The sequence below is a fragment of the Pleurodeles waltl genome, chromosome 3_1, assembly GCF_031143425.1.
Source record: "Pleurodeles waltl isolate 20211129_DDA chromosome 3_1, aPleWal1.hap1.20221129, whole genome shotgun sequence".
In the NCBI taxonomy this organism is placed as follows: Eukaryota; Metazoa; Chordata; class Amphibia; order Caudata; family Salamandridae; genus Pleurodeles; species Pleurodeles waltl.
Window position 1 is genome coordinate 1,896,542,361 of NC_090440.1, and position 17,237 is coordinate 1,896,559,597.

The following is a 17,237-nucleotide window of genomic DNA, read 5'->3' on the forward strand; positions in this document are numbered from 1 at the left end:
ATGGTAGGGCATGTAGGTTTAGGGACCACAGCATAGGTGGTGCACACCTAGGTGCATTGCTGAGGTGCCCAGTGTCATTTTAAAAGCAAGCCTGCCTTGCTGGCTGCTTTTAAATTAAAGTTATATGCAAATTCGACTTTGGAATTAAAGGTACTTCCAAAGTCTTAAACTACCTTATTTTTACATATAAGTCACCCCTAAGGTGTGCCCTATGTGCCCCTAGGGCTGGGTGCCATGTAACTATAAGCAGGGACTTTATAAAAATAGATTTATAAGCCCTGGTGAGGTAAAAACAGCCAAATTCGTTTTTCCCTCATTGAAGTAAATGGCCTTCATAGGCTAGAATGGGCAGACTTTATTTTAAATTTTAAAGTCTCCTTAAATGTTGCATACCAAGAATTTGGTATCAAATTGATTGTTGTAATAAATCCCACAACTTCCAGTTGTTGGATTTAATATAACTAGTGCAGGTAAAAAGTTTAGACTTTACCTAAAAAGTTGCCAATTTCAGCTCTGCATTGTTTTTGCTGCTGTGCTCTGATTGGCCAGCCTGCAGCAGCTTCTGCCAGGCTACCTTGATGAGGTGTGAAGTGGCCTGACTTCACACAAAGGAATGTGCTTGGGGGAGAGAATCTCCCCTCAGCAGATGGTGAGGCAGGAAGGGGGAGGGCTGCCAAACTGGTCTTCAAAGGCAGAGAAGGACATTTGCAGCACCCAGCAACACCCTCACATCCTGCAACCCCAGACAGCTAGGTGCCCCCTTGATTAGATTAGGAGAGGGGTGTGTTTATGATTTTTAGCCACACCAGTGGGTGGGCTCAGCCAGATGTAACCTCCAAAAATCAGATTCATCCATGTTGGATTTTTAGAGACTGTTGCCTTCTGGGATGGATTTTTGCCACACTTCCCAGGAAGTGGTCATCACAGGGGGACGACCCTGTCCCTGATTGGAGAACCAGGGCCCCCCTGCTTTTCACCCAGGAGCAAGGATAAAACTGGCAGACCTGCACCCACACCTCAGATCCCCTCCAGAATTCAACAAGAAAGGAACTAAAGAAGAAGAAGGACTGCCCTGCTGGACCCCTGGCCTGCACCTGGACCCTGCACTCAGAAGGACTGCACCAGCTGCACACTTGGGCTTCACCACAAGAAGGACTTTGCCTGGCTTCAACTGGTTCAAGGAGGGACTCCCTGTTTGCTACAGGTGAAAAATTGCTAAACCAGAGTCCCCTGCACCAACTCCTGAAGAAAGCGACCAGCTGACCACTGTCTAGTGGCCAAAAAGGAGTTTGCGCCAGGTGCATTCTGGGAGTTGAAGTCCGCACCCCCAAGGACCATCACAGAACTTCTGGACCCTTGGGGTGAGCTGTGGACCCCAAAAGAACCTTAAAAGAACATCTGGGTGAAGCCCCAGAAGTTTGGAAAAGATTGGAGAATTTTTTTTAAAAAGCTCCATAAAGTGACCGACCCGACGCGGAAATTCTAGCCGGCTTGCCTCAACCGCGACCCGGCCTGACTTCGTGGTTCGTCCCGGTAAAGAAAAACATCCAAAAAAGAGACTAAGTCCGAACGTAAAAAGTTGACCGGGACCTCCCAGCCATCGTATCCGAGAAGGGCTCCATGGACGTCGGATGAAGATCCAGGTTTACCCCGGTCGAAGGATTTTCATCTCGAGAAAACGACTAAGTCCGAAGGTAAAAATCACCACCGAGGAAACCGACTTCGCGTATCCGGACAAGGGCTCCAGGAGGTCGGATTCAACTGGCAGGTTCGTCCCGGTGAAGAAAAACTTCAAAATAAAGACTAAGTCAGAAGGTAACTTTTTAACTGAGGCCTCCCGCGACTTGTAGCCGAGCAGGGCTCCATCGCGGTCGGCCTGAAAGTTTGACTTTGCCCCGGTCCTGGTGCAACCAGATGACCTGATTGGTGCTTTTTGTTTCTAAGCGCTAGAAAATAATAATACTTTAAAAATTCATATCTCCGGTTCCCCTGAACCGATTTTAATCGTTTTTGTGTCATTTTAAAGATAAAAATATAAGCTATTTTTATAAATTGGTTTTGGATTTTTAAACTGTTTCCTGTGTTTTATTTAATTACTGTTTTGTGATATTTGAATGCTTTACACTTTGTCTCCTAAGTTAAGCCTTGACGCTCGATGCCAAGCTACCAAGGGTAGAGCTGGGATTAATTTACTGAGACCTAACTGTACCTATGTGGAGGTTAGTGGCTTGTTGCTAGGTGTAGGTACCTACCTGCCCTACCAATAACCCATTTTCCAACACGGATACTCTCCCCTACTGGTGTTGTTGACAGAACTGGGGGAAGCGATGTCTCATTGTTTGCCTGGAGTTTTAAAAGCAGGTGGAAGTTGTCTGCTAGCTCTTCGGTCCCTCATTGGTTTACAGGACTGGTATTGAGGTTTTCCTTGTCATTGCTGTTGCCTTTAGGCCCGTGAGGGGTTTGAACCCTCCGATTGTAGGGGCACCCGCTATAAGGTGTGTCTCTTTAATGGAAATCTTTACGCTAATCCAGACTTATGACCTTGAGCGGATCTAGGTCCATTTTTATTTTGGCCATCTCATCATCTGTATGGGACCCAAATAAACAATCGTCTGTGAATGGCAGGTTCATGATCTGATTTTGTGCCTCAGGTTTGAGACCTAGCAGGCGAAGCCAAGATGATCGTCTGGCACATATTCCATGGGCATTTCCGTGAGCAACTAAGTCTCAGCCATCCACAGCTGTGCTAATTATATAGTTTGCCACCAGGCCTCCTTCCTGTAGGATCACTTGAAAATCCTGTCTCTCCTCTGGGTAGTTTCTCAGTGAATCTGAATAATGAATCCCAGAAAGACCTGTTCTACCCAAGAGCGCGGAAGTGCTGGATACCTTCATAAAGGAGGCTGATGTGAGCACATGTTTCTCCCCAAAGAGTCACTATGTTTACTTCCCTTATCTGGGGGTACAGACGATGAGGAAGCAATAGAATGTGATGATTGAGTCCAGAGGAGGGTCGGCTCTTAAGAATAAAGGGTCCTGATCTGGGGTAGAGAACCAGGAAGGAGATCTGTGCCTTTGATGATGTGACCTAGGGCAATGAGATCTCCTGGTAGGACGGTGTGATCTTGCTCTAGATCTATGTTGTGATCTACTCCTTGTTCGTGATCTGGGAATATCAGTCACTCTAGGTACCCTGGAGCATCTCGGAGACCCAGGTGTTGTCGTACGCACAGTCACCTTCCTCTGAGGAGTTTGTGACAGTGTCCTCAGGGGATACTGTGTAGAAGAATAAACTTGTGAATACTGTGAATCCGGACTCTGTAGAGCCGGACCCCGTCAGAGGCTCTCCAGACATCTGGGTGATAAGACTGACAGGAGTCAATTGTCCCCTTGTAGAGCCATACAACCAAGTTTCTGATGGTTCAGCCGAAGGTCTGAATTCTTTGGTTTTGGCTTTAGCTTAATCTTGAATAGAAGTTGCTTGAGGTCTTGACGTCAACAGAGGCCTCTTAGTGGAGGGAGTCTTCGCTGGTGAGGGGTGCTTCGAAGTCGTAAGATTTCCGTCGACACACAGCGTGACAGTCTATGTCTCAATGTCGAGTGGTATCTTGATATCGATTGAGACAGAATAGGGGAAGTATGTCTCGACGTCGAATGGTGCCTGGTTGCCGTCAACAAAGATACAGACAGTTGTTTTGACTTCGACGACAGATGGCGTGACTTTGATGATGTAGTCCTCGTCGCTGGAAGTTGTCTCGATGTCGATGGGCTATGATGTACCCTCAATGGAGTCTCAGCACACCAGTTCTGCCCTGCCATTGATCGGTGAGTAACTGTCGATGGAGACTTCTACAAACTTGCTGACGATAAATGTGTTACCTCTTTTGGTGTCATGTTCCTTGATGTCATGTGTGTCGCCGTTGATAGAGGTGGTGTTGAGTCCTTCGACTGACATCGTTGATGCGATGACGACGGTGCAGGCACTGTTGACGTCAGTCCCGAAGGGGAACAGATACGTATCTTTCCCACCTTTTGAGGCAGATCTTGCACATCGTTTTTCTGTAGGTTGTAGTCCTTTGTCCTTGGAGACCTTTTCATGAAGAGAGGCTGACATCCTGATGTTGCCTTTTCTCTCTCTTGCAGGCCATGGAGACAGAACTTCTCCCTGTCTTTCAAACTTCTATTTGAAAGGTGTTGGCAGTGTCTGCAGGTCTCAGGTGTATGTGGTTCAGGTAGACATACGATGCATACAGAGTGAGAGTCAGTCTGAGCTATCTTTTTGCCACAGGGAGGGCACTTGACAAAAAGAGATGGCTTTTTATTATATGGAAATAAAAACAATTCCTGTCAGGAAATTATGTATTTTCACTCAAAAAGTGAAAAAAACGTTGAGTGAAGTCTTGAGAAGTAGTTTTAATTGTTATTTTCTGGCTAAAAGACCAGAAAATAAGAGCTCAATGCTCCAGGATCCTTACAGAAGGAGCTGGAAAAAAAGAACTAACCTAACTGTCACCTAACTGTCACATCACTCTCACCTCTGGGGCATGGTGGGATACTGGAGATCCTGGAGGTCTTAATGGCACGGTGACAGTTTTTGCTTTGCTATGGTTTAAATGCAGTCTATTGGCTAACAATGCCTTTGCATTTCATTGCAGTTTCTCTTCAATAAAGGACATTTGTGCACTGTATGCCTCCCTTTTTATGACTTACTAAAATACTTTACAGTGGTTTGATACTTATTAAAGAAAAACAAAGAAAATTGGGCCTTTTTTTAGCTTTTAACATAGGCTGCATAGATATACAGACAAATGTATATGTAGATGCGTTAAAATTCTAGGTACAATTCTATATCTACATTTAACATATATATATATATATATATATATAGTATGTGCTCCGGGGGTCCCCGCGCATGGGCAGGAATATTCAGTGCTTAGGACTATTGATGAGGATCCCCTGAAACAGCAGAACTGAGTCAAACACATGATGAAAAAGAAAACTAGTGACAAGGTAAACACACACACACACACACACACACACAAACACACACACCCCAACATCCCCCTCCCCCAGCAGGCGAAGGAGAACGACCTAGAGCTGTACAAGTAAAGAGACAAAGTTCAGGGGAAATGATCAAAAAGCTTATATAACATCTCAAATGTAGGTTCTGAAAAAGTTGGCACCTCAAATATGAACAGAATGGGGCATGGAGTTGTTGATAATATTGAATCCTACACACTAGCTCTTTATCACCCCAGTCAAACACCACCACTGTGAAAATTTGCTCAAACGAGAGATTCTATAATAGAGAGGGGAGGATGTAATACTGTAAAATATACTTTGTTGCATCTGGTGTGTGATTGTGTGTCCACAAAGAACTGACCCATTTCGGTGCTTGCATTACAATGCCTAAAGGGCAGTGCACCTTTCCAGATAAATGTATACCTCTTTGCCAGATTTTTTTGAGCCAACACTGAGCTATTCCATTTTGGGTGGATCTATGTGTGGTCCGAGAGGAGTTGGATTTATTTGGGTGGACTTATCCATGGAGGCTTTTTTGGACTAAGGTTTAGAATTTACTTTTTTGCAATACAGTGCAGGATTGGCAGAGTTAGGATATCTCCTACCTAGCCTTGCAATAACTTTTGCTATTGTGTGTTTTAGGACCTACGCTGCTTGTGCTAAAAGACCAAACAAAATGTTGTGTGATGCCCCCAACTGCAGTATACCTACATATTTGTGCTGGGTATCATTTCCACTTCTGACAGCTCAAGTGCATCATCTTCCAGGTCACTCACTTTCACCTGCTTGACAACTTCAAGAAGAAGTGATTCACTGGAAGGCTGCAACTGCTGAACTCCTGCAGTAGAAGATGAATAGGTCAGTTCAAGGACAGTAAAAACAAGTTGCCAGACATCAGAAGGTTAGCATGGAAACAGTCATGGTGTCTGCAGAGAGTAAAGGGCCACAAATTAGCCAACAATATCATAATTTTCCAGAAAGTTTATAACAGTATTTGATATGTTAATTGTTTTCAGGTTTATGGATTGTGATCGCAATAAATGCCTGGACAAAGTTGTATTTATTAGAAAGAGCACTTTATACTTTGATATTTGGCACAACAGAAAGTAGCATTACCCAGGATCCTACCACAATCCTGCCCAGTAAGTTACCAGATGCCTGCAGATAGTCAAGAAAAAAAGCTCTAAAAATGACCAATTGATCTATTAGAGACCATGTGTTGGTGTATGAATGTGTTTTTTAAATGCAGAAATGTTGACAATTGGATTGGAAAATTTGGGGTCAATGTGATGGTCGATTTGTGTCTGATGTTAGACCACAGGTTCAATCCAATGAGAGAAAGCTCCAAAATTAAAGCTAGTAATTAACTGCTCAGACTGTACAGAGTGATCCCTTCATTTTTCCAATATCTATCTCTTAGACACGGGGTGGGCAAAGCCTTAATGCCTCTAACAGCATTTAAGTCATAGAACATCTAAACTTTCTTAGTTAACATGCGATCATGATGGAATACACCCTCCTAAAATGTGTAACTTCATAAAGCTACTGGAAATATAGCTGATTTCGACAACAAACAGATAAATCCCAAGAACCAACAAAATAGAGCAAGTCAGAGTGAGTAATTGTGATGGCTAACAAGACAGACATAAAAGCACCTTGTTACTTTGGAAAATCTTAGCCATGACAAACTTAATGATTAGTGTTAAAATTCCTGATTAAGAATTTTCTAAATGGTGAACACAAATCGACAATTTGCAGCTATTCTCCTTAATTTGCAATGACTTTATATTTCCAATTTGTGCACTTACATTAGTACTAAAATGCTGGAATAAGTGTGAAAACAGGGTGAGAAAGTAACAATTGTAACTATATTTTCGGGCGGTGTTGGTGAAAGAATGTTTTCATATAGTTGCCACTCCCACGTGCTGACGTCAGCTGCTTTTGGAAGTGCCTGCACCCGCAGACGCAGAGTTCCTAAAGCATATTGTGTGAACAGTGTGATGATTCCTAGATTTGGGTTCGGATTAATGGAAAGAGTCCATTTGCAGAGCAGGGAGGAAGGGTCAGAGAGGAATCTGCGGTTAGACAGAGTCTCTACCAGAAAGAGCATTACCAAAGGTAAGTAACTTGCTCTTCTGATAGAGACCTTTAGCTGAAGGTTCCTTTTGAATAGATACCAAAGCAGTGCCTATTTGGAGAAGGATCTGTGAACGGACTCAAACCAGAAAGTCCTGCAAGACCGAGCAGGCAAAATGCCCCTCTCAGGAAATCTGACCAGAAAATAATACTTTGTGAACTTAGGGAAGGATGACTAAATGGCAGCCTGGAAAATGTACAGGCTTGGGCCTCCAAATGCCAAGGAAGGGGTAGCCGCTTTGGCCCTAATAGAATGAGCATGCAGTCCTTCTGGAGGGTGCTCTTTGGCCAGTGTGTAGCAGATCTTAATGAAGAGCACGATCCAGCTGGAAGTTGCTTTCTTCTGAACAGCTTTCCCTTCTTTCGCTCCAGAGCACTCCACAGAGCACAGTGTTCTTTGGCATGATCTTTGTAAAAGGTTAGTGCTCTCTTGGGATCCAAGTGATTGGGTCTGTCCTCCTCCTTTGAGGGCTAAGGCGGACCAGAGAACACCACCAATGTGGAACAGCATCACAACTGGCATGAAAGTTGCCAGTGTCTGCAAAACCAGTTAATCTGGGAAGGCGGTTGATATACAGCGGATTGACACATAAGACTTGAAGTTCACTCACATGCCACACCAATGTAATGTGGCTGAAGAACACTGTTTTTGAGGATAAGATGATGCAAGGGGAAGCTGTAAAACAGCTTGAAGGGACTGCACATTAGAAACATAAGGATCAAGTTAAGGTCCCACTGCGGCATTACAAAGGGGGAGGAAGGAAATAAATGCTATAACCCTTTAAAAGAACATAACTGGAGACAAAATTGAGAGATGGTCCTCTGTTAGTCGCTGGGGGAAGATGCTGTACCGAGGGATTGAAAGGTAGAGCATATCCTTGCTGAACAATTTGCAAGACCCACCTGTCTGATATTATGGCCTGCCAACCCAGCAAGAATTGTCAGATGCTGCTGTGCTCAACTAAGTTCACAATAAAGGGGTTTGACAGATGGGAATGTGGCATGAGGCTAATGGACTGGGCAGTCTGATGACCTTGGCCATGGGGACAGTTGGCATTAAAGCCTCAACTATGAAACTGTGAGGAGTCTTGTGGAAGTTAGACTATCTGACGGTATGCATAAGGTGCAGTAGGGCTTATAGGGCTGGCAAGGTGGGGCAGAAAACCCCCAGGAGCGTGCTATGGTCCACCTCTCTTTGAACCGCTTGAGAGAGAAGTCTGCCTTGTCTTTAAACAGACAAGTTCTTTAGAGCTGCATGCCCATGAGGGGCAACTGAATAATGGTTAACAAAAAAACAGTGGACTTCAGCCAAGCATGATGGAGAATGTGACACTTGTGCCAATGGCCCACCCAATGGAATCAGTGGTGTCCAAGCTGCAACAAATTGTGAACTTGGTTGTGTCACAACAATCCTTAAAGGCTTTGTCAAGGACAGGTCGAAGATCTTCATGAAGACGCGGGAGGACCTGAGCCACAGAATAGCAAAAGGTGAGGGTATAGCACCCCAGTAGACTACTGCCATTTATTCACTTAAGCGTCTGGAAGATGAAAAGGCTCTTTCGCTGAACATCTCCAGCAATTAGGACTCTGTATCTCGGGAAGTAGTTGGAAACATGTTGGGGTTAGTCATGCTTGCAGACACCTGCACTACCAGGCTTTCAAGGGAGGGGTGGTACGATAAAAATGCTGGGTCGCCCAGATTGGGCAGTGAAGTGACATTGTGCAAGCTGATGGTTGACCAGGGGAGCCTGTGCATCATTTCACCCAAGCCCCCAACAAAGTCTCTGTAAGGGCCTTGTTAACAGATAAGAGGGGCTTAGTGAACATCTGCCCCAGCTGAAAGATTTCCATAAAATAATTAGTCTTGACCTTCAAGATGGGGAGCTGAAGGTCAAACATTTCAGCTGCTCTGTGGTGTCAGAAAGGGCAATTTGAGCCTCATCTTCTCGCATCAGCATTGAAGTGCCTGGAACCAGTGTGGGCCACAGTCTTGGAGGCGGAGTTGAGTCAGGATCCGGTGGCAGTCCGTTGAAGGAACAGAGGGTCCAGCTGGCACCAAGGGCGAACCTTCTGGCAGTAATCCAGGTGGAGACCCTCTCCGCTTTGTGGGGCTTGCAAGCCTGCCAATGGGAGTCGACAAGGATCCAAAGAGTCAGAGCATGGCCTCATAGAACTCTTGGTGGATGGCCTCTGAAGCTCAGATTGAGCCGGAAAAAGCTGCCGAATTGACTCCAAAATTGAATGACTGAGAAAGTGAGATTGAGATGTATAGCACTGCCTTGGGCCTTCTCAGATGAGGGGGAGTAGCAGGAAGAGGCCGAGTCCAGCTTTGAGTTCTTGTTGTTTTTTTGGGTGGGTTTTTTGTGTTTGTTTTTTAAACTTACCCAGTTACCTTGACCAGGATGAAGACTAACCTCTAGATCAACTCCAGCACTTTCTGTATCAAACCGAACCAGGACTGAACTTTTAACTTCGATTTGTCAAGGAGTCTTCTGGTGCTTGGTGATGTACAGTTTGGCCTCACTGTGATTTATGGCCTCTGGGTTTACTGACGTGTAAGTCACTACAGGCCTTAGAGTTGTGGCTCGATACCAAGCACCACAGGCAAATCTGGTGAGTAGCTGTCACAGACATTTGTCTGCGACTGTCCCTACAGGACTTAAAGCCTGTCATTTTGGGAAGAGACATATCCCTTGTCCACTAAAAAGGAGAAGTTTGATGTAGTTAAGATCGCAAAAAGACACAAGAGGATCTGAGTATATTGGAGTGGCCAGAAAGAAGTGGCGTCTATGTAGGCTCTGCACGCCATTTCCGGTGTGGAATGACTCAATGCTGAGGTATACACTGACACCCACCAGCACACAGATATACTGCAAAACGTTTCCGGATCCTGTCTAATGCCTAGGCAATATTCAAAAGGTGAGGAATTGTAAGCTAAAATTCTCTGTCAGAAGTATGCTGCAAAGAGACATGCAAAAAAAATGATGAGGCATTAAGTCTGCACTTTTGAGAAACAATATTTCTATTGCAGTTTATGATAGGAAAAAACATACAATGCAACAATTAGCAATATGAGGAGCACAACAGCAACACATTTTCTAACAAATGGCTGTATCCTTTTAACCAGTCCCAGAAAACATACATGGGGAGATATATCTATAGTGTTTGATATCATGGCCGACAGTGCCTTGGGAACTTGATGGAAGAACTGCGAAACCATGGTAAAGTCCAAACCCAAATGGATGAAGTCAGCACCATCCATCCCACTCCATGAACATTATGCAGTCTCTCGTAGCCCATGTCTGTAAAGGCTTCATGGACTGTGGTAATACTGGTATAAATATTTAAAATAAATAGAGGGTAACCTTCTATTTTCGTTTAACACTCATATTTGGGAGTAGCAGAATATCCGTATTATGGGTGTTTCAGTTGAATTGAGTTACACAATTGTGTGATCAGACCTTTATAGTTCGAGGCTGCTAGTGACATGGAGAGAGTCTGGAATGTTGGGAGTTTATTCTGGAATGTCAAAACCTTCAGAAAGGTGTGGGGCCTGAGATCAGGTATCTCTTCTAGTTTTGCAAACTCTCCATCAGGAAACAGATTTCTTATTTCACGCATCTTAGTATTATCCAAAATTTGTAATGCTTTTTCTTCACTTGTCATGGAAAGTAAGGGGTAGTGCAGAAAGACAAGGTCTGGTGATTGCTATGCCATTATTGCACACTGCACAGTAATAATCTTATTTCTAGGTGGTATCAAAGTACATGGTGCTATATTGTCCTGTTTCACTGCTATGTGAGGCACCTTTAGGGTGGCAATAACAGTATTGAGCAAACTGTGCTTGAGCATGTAAATAATAAAGTTCTGGAACTTCAACTCCTCCTTTATTATATGACAAGGTGAGAACCTCCAACTTTACTCTAGGCGATTTAGCAGCCATGCTAGTGTAACCATCAAGGATCTTAGGGTTTTCAAAAAAAGGTTGTGGTAGAATGATAGAAATGTTGATGAATAGGTACATGAAGGTGGGTAATATAATAATTTTGAATATTGGTGCTCTCCCAGCTAGGGAAGAGAGGATCCTAATCCATTTCCCAATTGTGACTTCACTACTCTGTAGTTTTCTTTGAAGACAATTTATAGATTTCTATTGATAACAGATCCCAAGGCACTTAACTGAGTCCTCACATCACTTCAGGGGCACTCAACAGTACATGATTTAGTGGATGGGTGAAATGGAAAATTAGGGGTTTTCTCCAGTTGATTAGCAGCCATGACGAATGTCCTCCTCATCAAATGTATCCTCCAGTATCGGAGAATGATTTTCTTCAGGGTGTCTAATATACAATACCATGTCATCTGCATATACAGTGCACTTACAGTCAGTAGAGTTTAGGGCAGACGCAGAATAGGTCTGGTATAATATGCATGTGAGTGGTTTGAGTGCCAGAGTAAACAAAATAGGGGGCAAGGAGTTCTGATATTTAGCAATTCGCCCAAATACAGGCTCAGCAGTCTAATCCAAATTAAAAAAGAGTTAGACATGGCCATTTCCATAACTTTGGCAAGGAATGACTTGTTTGCTATTGGTCTGTAATTGCTAGGATCTGGAGGGTCCTAGTTGCTGTGGTAACACTCCTATTGATAAGGAATTGTTGATCAGTTTTCTGACTAGTATGACTACTGATGGGAGGCTGTTCTTGCTGGTGAACAGGAAGATATAATGTACTTAGGAAAAGGAATATCCTGTTAAAGCAATAAATATAGAAGACAATATGGTGTACAAAACATGTCAACAGACTGAAATCTGAAGCTTGGCAAACAGTCAATCACTATTTAGCATTAGTTTCCTCAAAGAGACCCTCAGAGCAGAACATTGTGTACAATTAAGACAGAAGCAAATATCCCAGATTGTTATGTAAGTTTAAGAATTGAAACCAGAAGCTCTATTATTATTACACAACCTGGTCACAGACCATCCTCTGTAATACTTACCCAAATTGTCCCTCAATGCGCTAGCCCCTGCATGAGAGTCAAAGTGATAATTCTGCACCAGCTTCAGTCTCATGCGTGAGTAGTTCTCAACGGTGGAAAGTTTCCATCGAACAGGAGTCTTTTTCCTGAAAGAGGCAATAGGTGAACAAATGCTTGAATAATCATTAGAAAATTGTTAAAAAGGCATCCCATACGTACAGACTGTGTGGACAAGCAAGGTTTGGCAGTGCAGTAATTTCACTTGATGCAGGACACCACTGAAGAGCGCTCACCTTAGTGTTGTTACTCTGGGAAAGGGAAAAAGGCCAATGAGAGGGTAGTGGAATTCCTGGTACGATGATTTAAAAACAGCGGAAGGCACCCGCAGACACTTGCTCTGTGGCCTCGTCAAACTTGGAGGTTCATGCATCCAGATAATACATGAGAAAAAGAGCCACTAAACAGCAGCCAGTAACCAGATGATGCATGAGAAAAAGAGACACTAATCTGCAGCCAGTACAAGCAACATGCCAAGGGCATCAATGGTCATCTTATCAAAAACATATCTCTGTGAAAAGGTACCACAAATCCATATTGGTCACTCACTGAAACATGACAATTCATTAGCTGTGTGCTTCATTTTAAAAGGATATCACTTGTCAGAAAGATGGAGTCTAACAGAACCCATTCCCCAGAGGAATTACAGGTGCCCTGTAGCAGAGACACCTATTATCCAACCCTGTCTAGTTGGCAACAGTAGTAGCTGTTTGGGAAGACTTATGCTCCGTGTCTGTTTAACTCTATGTTCTACAGTTTTGCAGTGAGATTTGTGCATTTCAGTAAGCTGAGAGAAGACCTGCAAATGTTAATGACTATGTAAGGAAATGGCAAGAGTAAAAGAGAAGAGCTCTACGAAATGGTGCATGGCACGTAAACCTTAACAACAAAGTAAAGAGATGCAGGAGACAGTGGTTTGGGTAGTAGTGGAAGTATGGCTTGGCAGGTGGATCAGATAAGCAATAATGCATCCTAAATGCACTAAGGTGAACATCAATAATGTATTAGGCTTTAGAGGGAAGGCAAGCCACAGAAATGTCTATGATCTTTTTTATGGCAGTTCAGTGACTTGACAACAGGTAAAACAGCAGGAGCATGGCTCCTTGTTTGCAGAAACTCTCAACACTATAAGGTTGGCCACAAAACGAAGTTCAGTTTTAGAGAATGGCAACACACAGATACAAACTGCTGCTAACCTCTCGGCCCAAGGGCCCCGCTCACAAGTCAGGTACCGCTGTGCAGATTTCCATTGCCTCAAAGTAGCAAGATATTGGCTGTTGACTTGTTTTAGCATGTTGTTGTACCGTAAATTCTCTTGGCGTGACTTGCGGTTAAATGGTTCTACAAAAAACTCCTGAAAGGTGAGATAGAAGTATATAATTTAGTTTAAGGGATCTTTTTCTTTTGTGACTTCAACCTCACGGTATTCTTGAGAACAGAGAGAAAGGCATGGAGAAAATGCTACTCAGTCAGCACCAAATTTCAAACCCAAATGTTACAAATTATATCAAACAATACTAAGCATGCACTTGACACAAGGAAAGATACATTCATTTTGCCAGACCTTTTTTAAGGAACTTTGCCAGGCAGGTTAACCTCTTAGATCAAATCTTTTCAAAAGCTCTCAAGAAAGTGACTCAAACAGCTTAAATGCAACAGCTGCTCAAACACACACACTACAACCAACATCCATCCCATTTAAAAAAAAAAAAAAACAGCCATATTGGACTGAGAATAAAATCAATCACACACTGATTTAGATCTCAGCGGAAGGGTTGCTCTGTAGCAACGGTAATGGATATCATCAAAATCTAAATACCATTGTTTTCTATGGAATTTAGATTTCAATGGACAGGATATCCATCACTGTCAGAACAGAGTAACCCCTCCACCAAGGTCTAAATCAGGCCCTTAATGAGAAAGCTCAACATCAGGACATCCAATGTTAGAAAAACATCACTAGTCAGTCAGGTGTGAAGAAAAGGAACAAATACAGTCAACGAAGATCACACACAGGAATGGGGAAGTTCAAAACACACATATGACCAGCAACCCTTTCACAGCATTCTACAGCTAGCTTTAAGATTATGAAAATAGTGAACACACTCTTGAAATTATTTGAGAATGAAGCTGTGCCATCAAGACATTATGAAGGTTTTTGATGTCACAGTTGCCTCTTCCTAAAGGATGGCCACCAACAATTGTGCAGAAACCTCATTACTGGCCAGCATGAACTGAAAGGAGTGGTTCTGAACCTGTACACTGATTAGTGATCTACACCGAAAGCATACTGAGTGTAATCAGAACATTTGTGAAATAAATAAAAAAATGCTAAAAAAGAAACAGTTTGTTGAAAGGCCCACAATGTGTGAACCTCAAACACTCATCCCATGAACATAAGTAGAAACATGCTATTTTCACTGAGCCGCAAGCCTTTTCATCCAAAGTAAACATCTGCCCGGTTGTGCAAATTGGAACAGCCTGTTATAGAGAGAATGTGGTATAATGGAAGGTAAGAGGGAATCTGGAATGTAGAACGGGGGGAATGGAGAAGGCACGGGGATGACGGTTAATCGTGGATGGATGTGGGACTGACAGGACGTGTTTTCTTTATGTGTAAATAAATCTCGGGAACTCCTATCATTTGTCTTACATTATTTATGACACAGCCCCTGGGTTTGCTGGGAGAATAAGATGCCTCAGGCTGCAGTGCGAGGTTGTTGTCGAAGACAAAATAGTTCAATACAAAGGGAGTTCCCAGTGAGCTCTAGAATTAGATGTGTTCAACAGGCCAATCTCCTGAACACAAACAGAAAAGTGGAAAGCATCACTAACTTTAGATTCTAAGATTAAATTCTGACCACTCTGTTTTATAAAAGCATGAACTTATTACCTGAAATTTTAGTTTGCTTTCACCTCTCTGTCGATCTCGCTTGTGCATATTCACATTCAGTGCCTCATAGCAGTCCTTCCAGAAAAGAGCCATCTGCTCGTGGCCCCTGCCCAACATGTCAACTTCGTACTGCTTCATATATGGGATGATCTGACACAGTGGGAACATAAGAAAGTAGTTTCACCTTTGTACACAGGGATCACCCAATATATACCAACATGTAAATGTTTCTTATTATAATTCACATACACTTTTTACAAACCTACCAGTCACCAACATCTAAAGACTAAAATATTTCTGATCTCATCAATTTAAGGAAGTAAAGTAAATGTTTTGCAAACATTAGTAATCAGTACACATAGCATGATCAAGAAGGCTTCATGCCCTTTCAGTTATTGTCCACACCAATCTGTATGGTGGTTAATTATGGGTCTCCCACCTGCTCTGTAGCTAAACGCTTCCTTACATTTCTACTGAGTTAAAAACATTTAGAAGTGTATCATGAACAAACTAAAGTATGGAAACTATTTATGCATTGATTATCACCTTATACACAGGTGATATCCAAACATGTATGTCACATCTTTCCCCCTATCTATATTCAGAGGTTACAAAAGCAACTTTACTGTGAAACTCCAGGAGGTTAAGTCAGCTCCTAACTACCTGATGGATGAAACATGTAAAATCTACAGTGAGAAGTATGGACTTTGAAACTAGGACAGGAATCTAATGAGTCGTTATGATGTCACAGTGACTCTGATGTCACTATGAGGCCACAATTTCAGCTGTGAGCGTGTAAATAGAAGCTATTTTAGGTTTAAGCCAGCTGGATCACAAGCAAATTAGATCAGATTGAAAACATAAACTCATTTTAAACGTACCAGCACAAATGATGGGTGAGAGTGATAACTATTGATCCCTACTCATCTTTTTCTGACACTAAGGGCCTGATTACAAGTTTGGCTGATGGTTTTGCCCATCCGCAAACTTCAGACAGGGAGGTTGCAGCCATGGTGGCAGCCTGCCCACTGGGCCCATAATGAGTTTCTCAGGTTTCCACCTGACGACCTAGCAAGAAGCACCCTACAGCATTGTCTCCGGCTCATACTCGAGCCGGCGGCAATGCTGTAGGATGCAGCATGCACCAGCACCCTTGCAATGTTCACAGTCTGCAAAGCAGACTGTGAACATTGTGAAGGTGCTGGCTGGGGGGGGTTCAATGCCCATGCCAAGTGATACTACCATGAAATCGCTGACGGAGAACAAAGTTGTAATACGATTAGGAAAGCCACAATCGTCAGACCGCCGGGACAACTAGTTCTGGCAGTGCTGATGGTTCAACTGCAGCACGATCGCCCTGGTCATAATGTGACACTTGGACCACCGCATTGGCAGAGCCCCGAAAGCCACCACAAATATGTAGACACAACATAAATAACTACCACAGTGTAACAAACTCTGGGCTATTTTGTTACCTAAGCAATAAAATGTCTAAAGAAAACAATCACAACTTACAAATTTGTCAATGTATGTTCGCCATTCCTCCGAGTTGCAGTACTCCTGAAAGTCCTCAAAGAAAGAAGGGCTTCCATTGGTGGAAGGCAAAGAGGGCAGATGCAGGAACATGAAGAGCAGCTGGTAAATCTTAGACACCAGAGTGCGGACAATAGGTATGAGGAAGGAGTATGTTTCGGTTTTCTGCTTAATTGAGCGGCTGAGGATCCCTTCCAACATCCCCAAAAGGTAACATGCTTCCTCCTGGCTGGATATCACTTTCGTTTGAAGAAGCGTGTTCAGCTTAGCTGTTGCCATTGCACAAACCTAGATCCAAATCAGAGTCAATTAAGTAAAAAACTAATAAGGCACCGAGTGTCACCTGTATGAGAATTCACACCCTGACAAACTATTTAAATATAAAGATAAATAACCGTGAATAGAGTTTGAATTACATTATATATGCTGAAAAGTTTAGTGAGTGTAACATATCCAATATTAGTAAATTAATGGCACAGATTAGAGTACCACTAACTACTGTTAACAACGACATTTCCCATATTGTTTTCTTCAGCTATACATCTCTCACAGGTAACACAAGTTCTCAAGTGGACTGTTGTCCCGGGCCAATATAATAATTTGCATAGTGCTGCATGCA

The 17,237-nt window shown here is 43.0% G+C and overlaps 1 protein-coding gene across 4 annotated transcripts in view; it reads right to left on the minus strand.

The window, feature by feature from the left end:
- Positions 1 to 17,237, minus strand: part of NBEAL1 (neurobeachin like 1) — a 672,403-nt gene that overhangs the window by 189,924 nt on the left and 465,242 nt on the right. For all 4 annotated transcript variants that reach the window (XM_069226032.1, XM_069226034.1, XM_069226033.1 and 1 more), the window contains exons 31-35: positions 16,601 to 16,906; positions 15,086 to 15,235; positions 13,389 to 13,546; positions 12,157 to 12,281; positions 5,734 to 5,860 (exon numbers count right to left, since the gene is read on the minus strand). In XM_069226032.1, the coding sequence (XP_069082133.1) occupies positions 5,734 to 5,860; positions 12,157 to 12,281; positions 13,389 to 13,546; positions 15,086 to 15,235; positions 16,601 to 16,906 (866 nt within the window). The remainder of the gene's footprint in view (positions 1 to 5,733; positions 5,861 to 12,156; positions 12,282 to 13,388; positions 13,547 to 15,085; positions 15,236 to 16,600; positions 16,907 to 17,237) is intronic.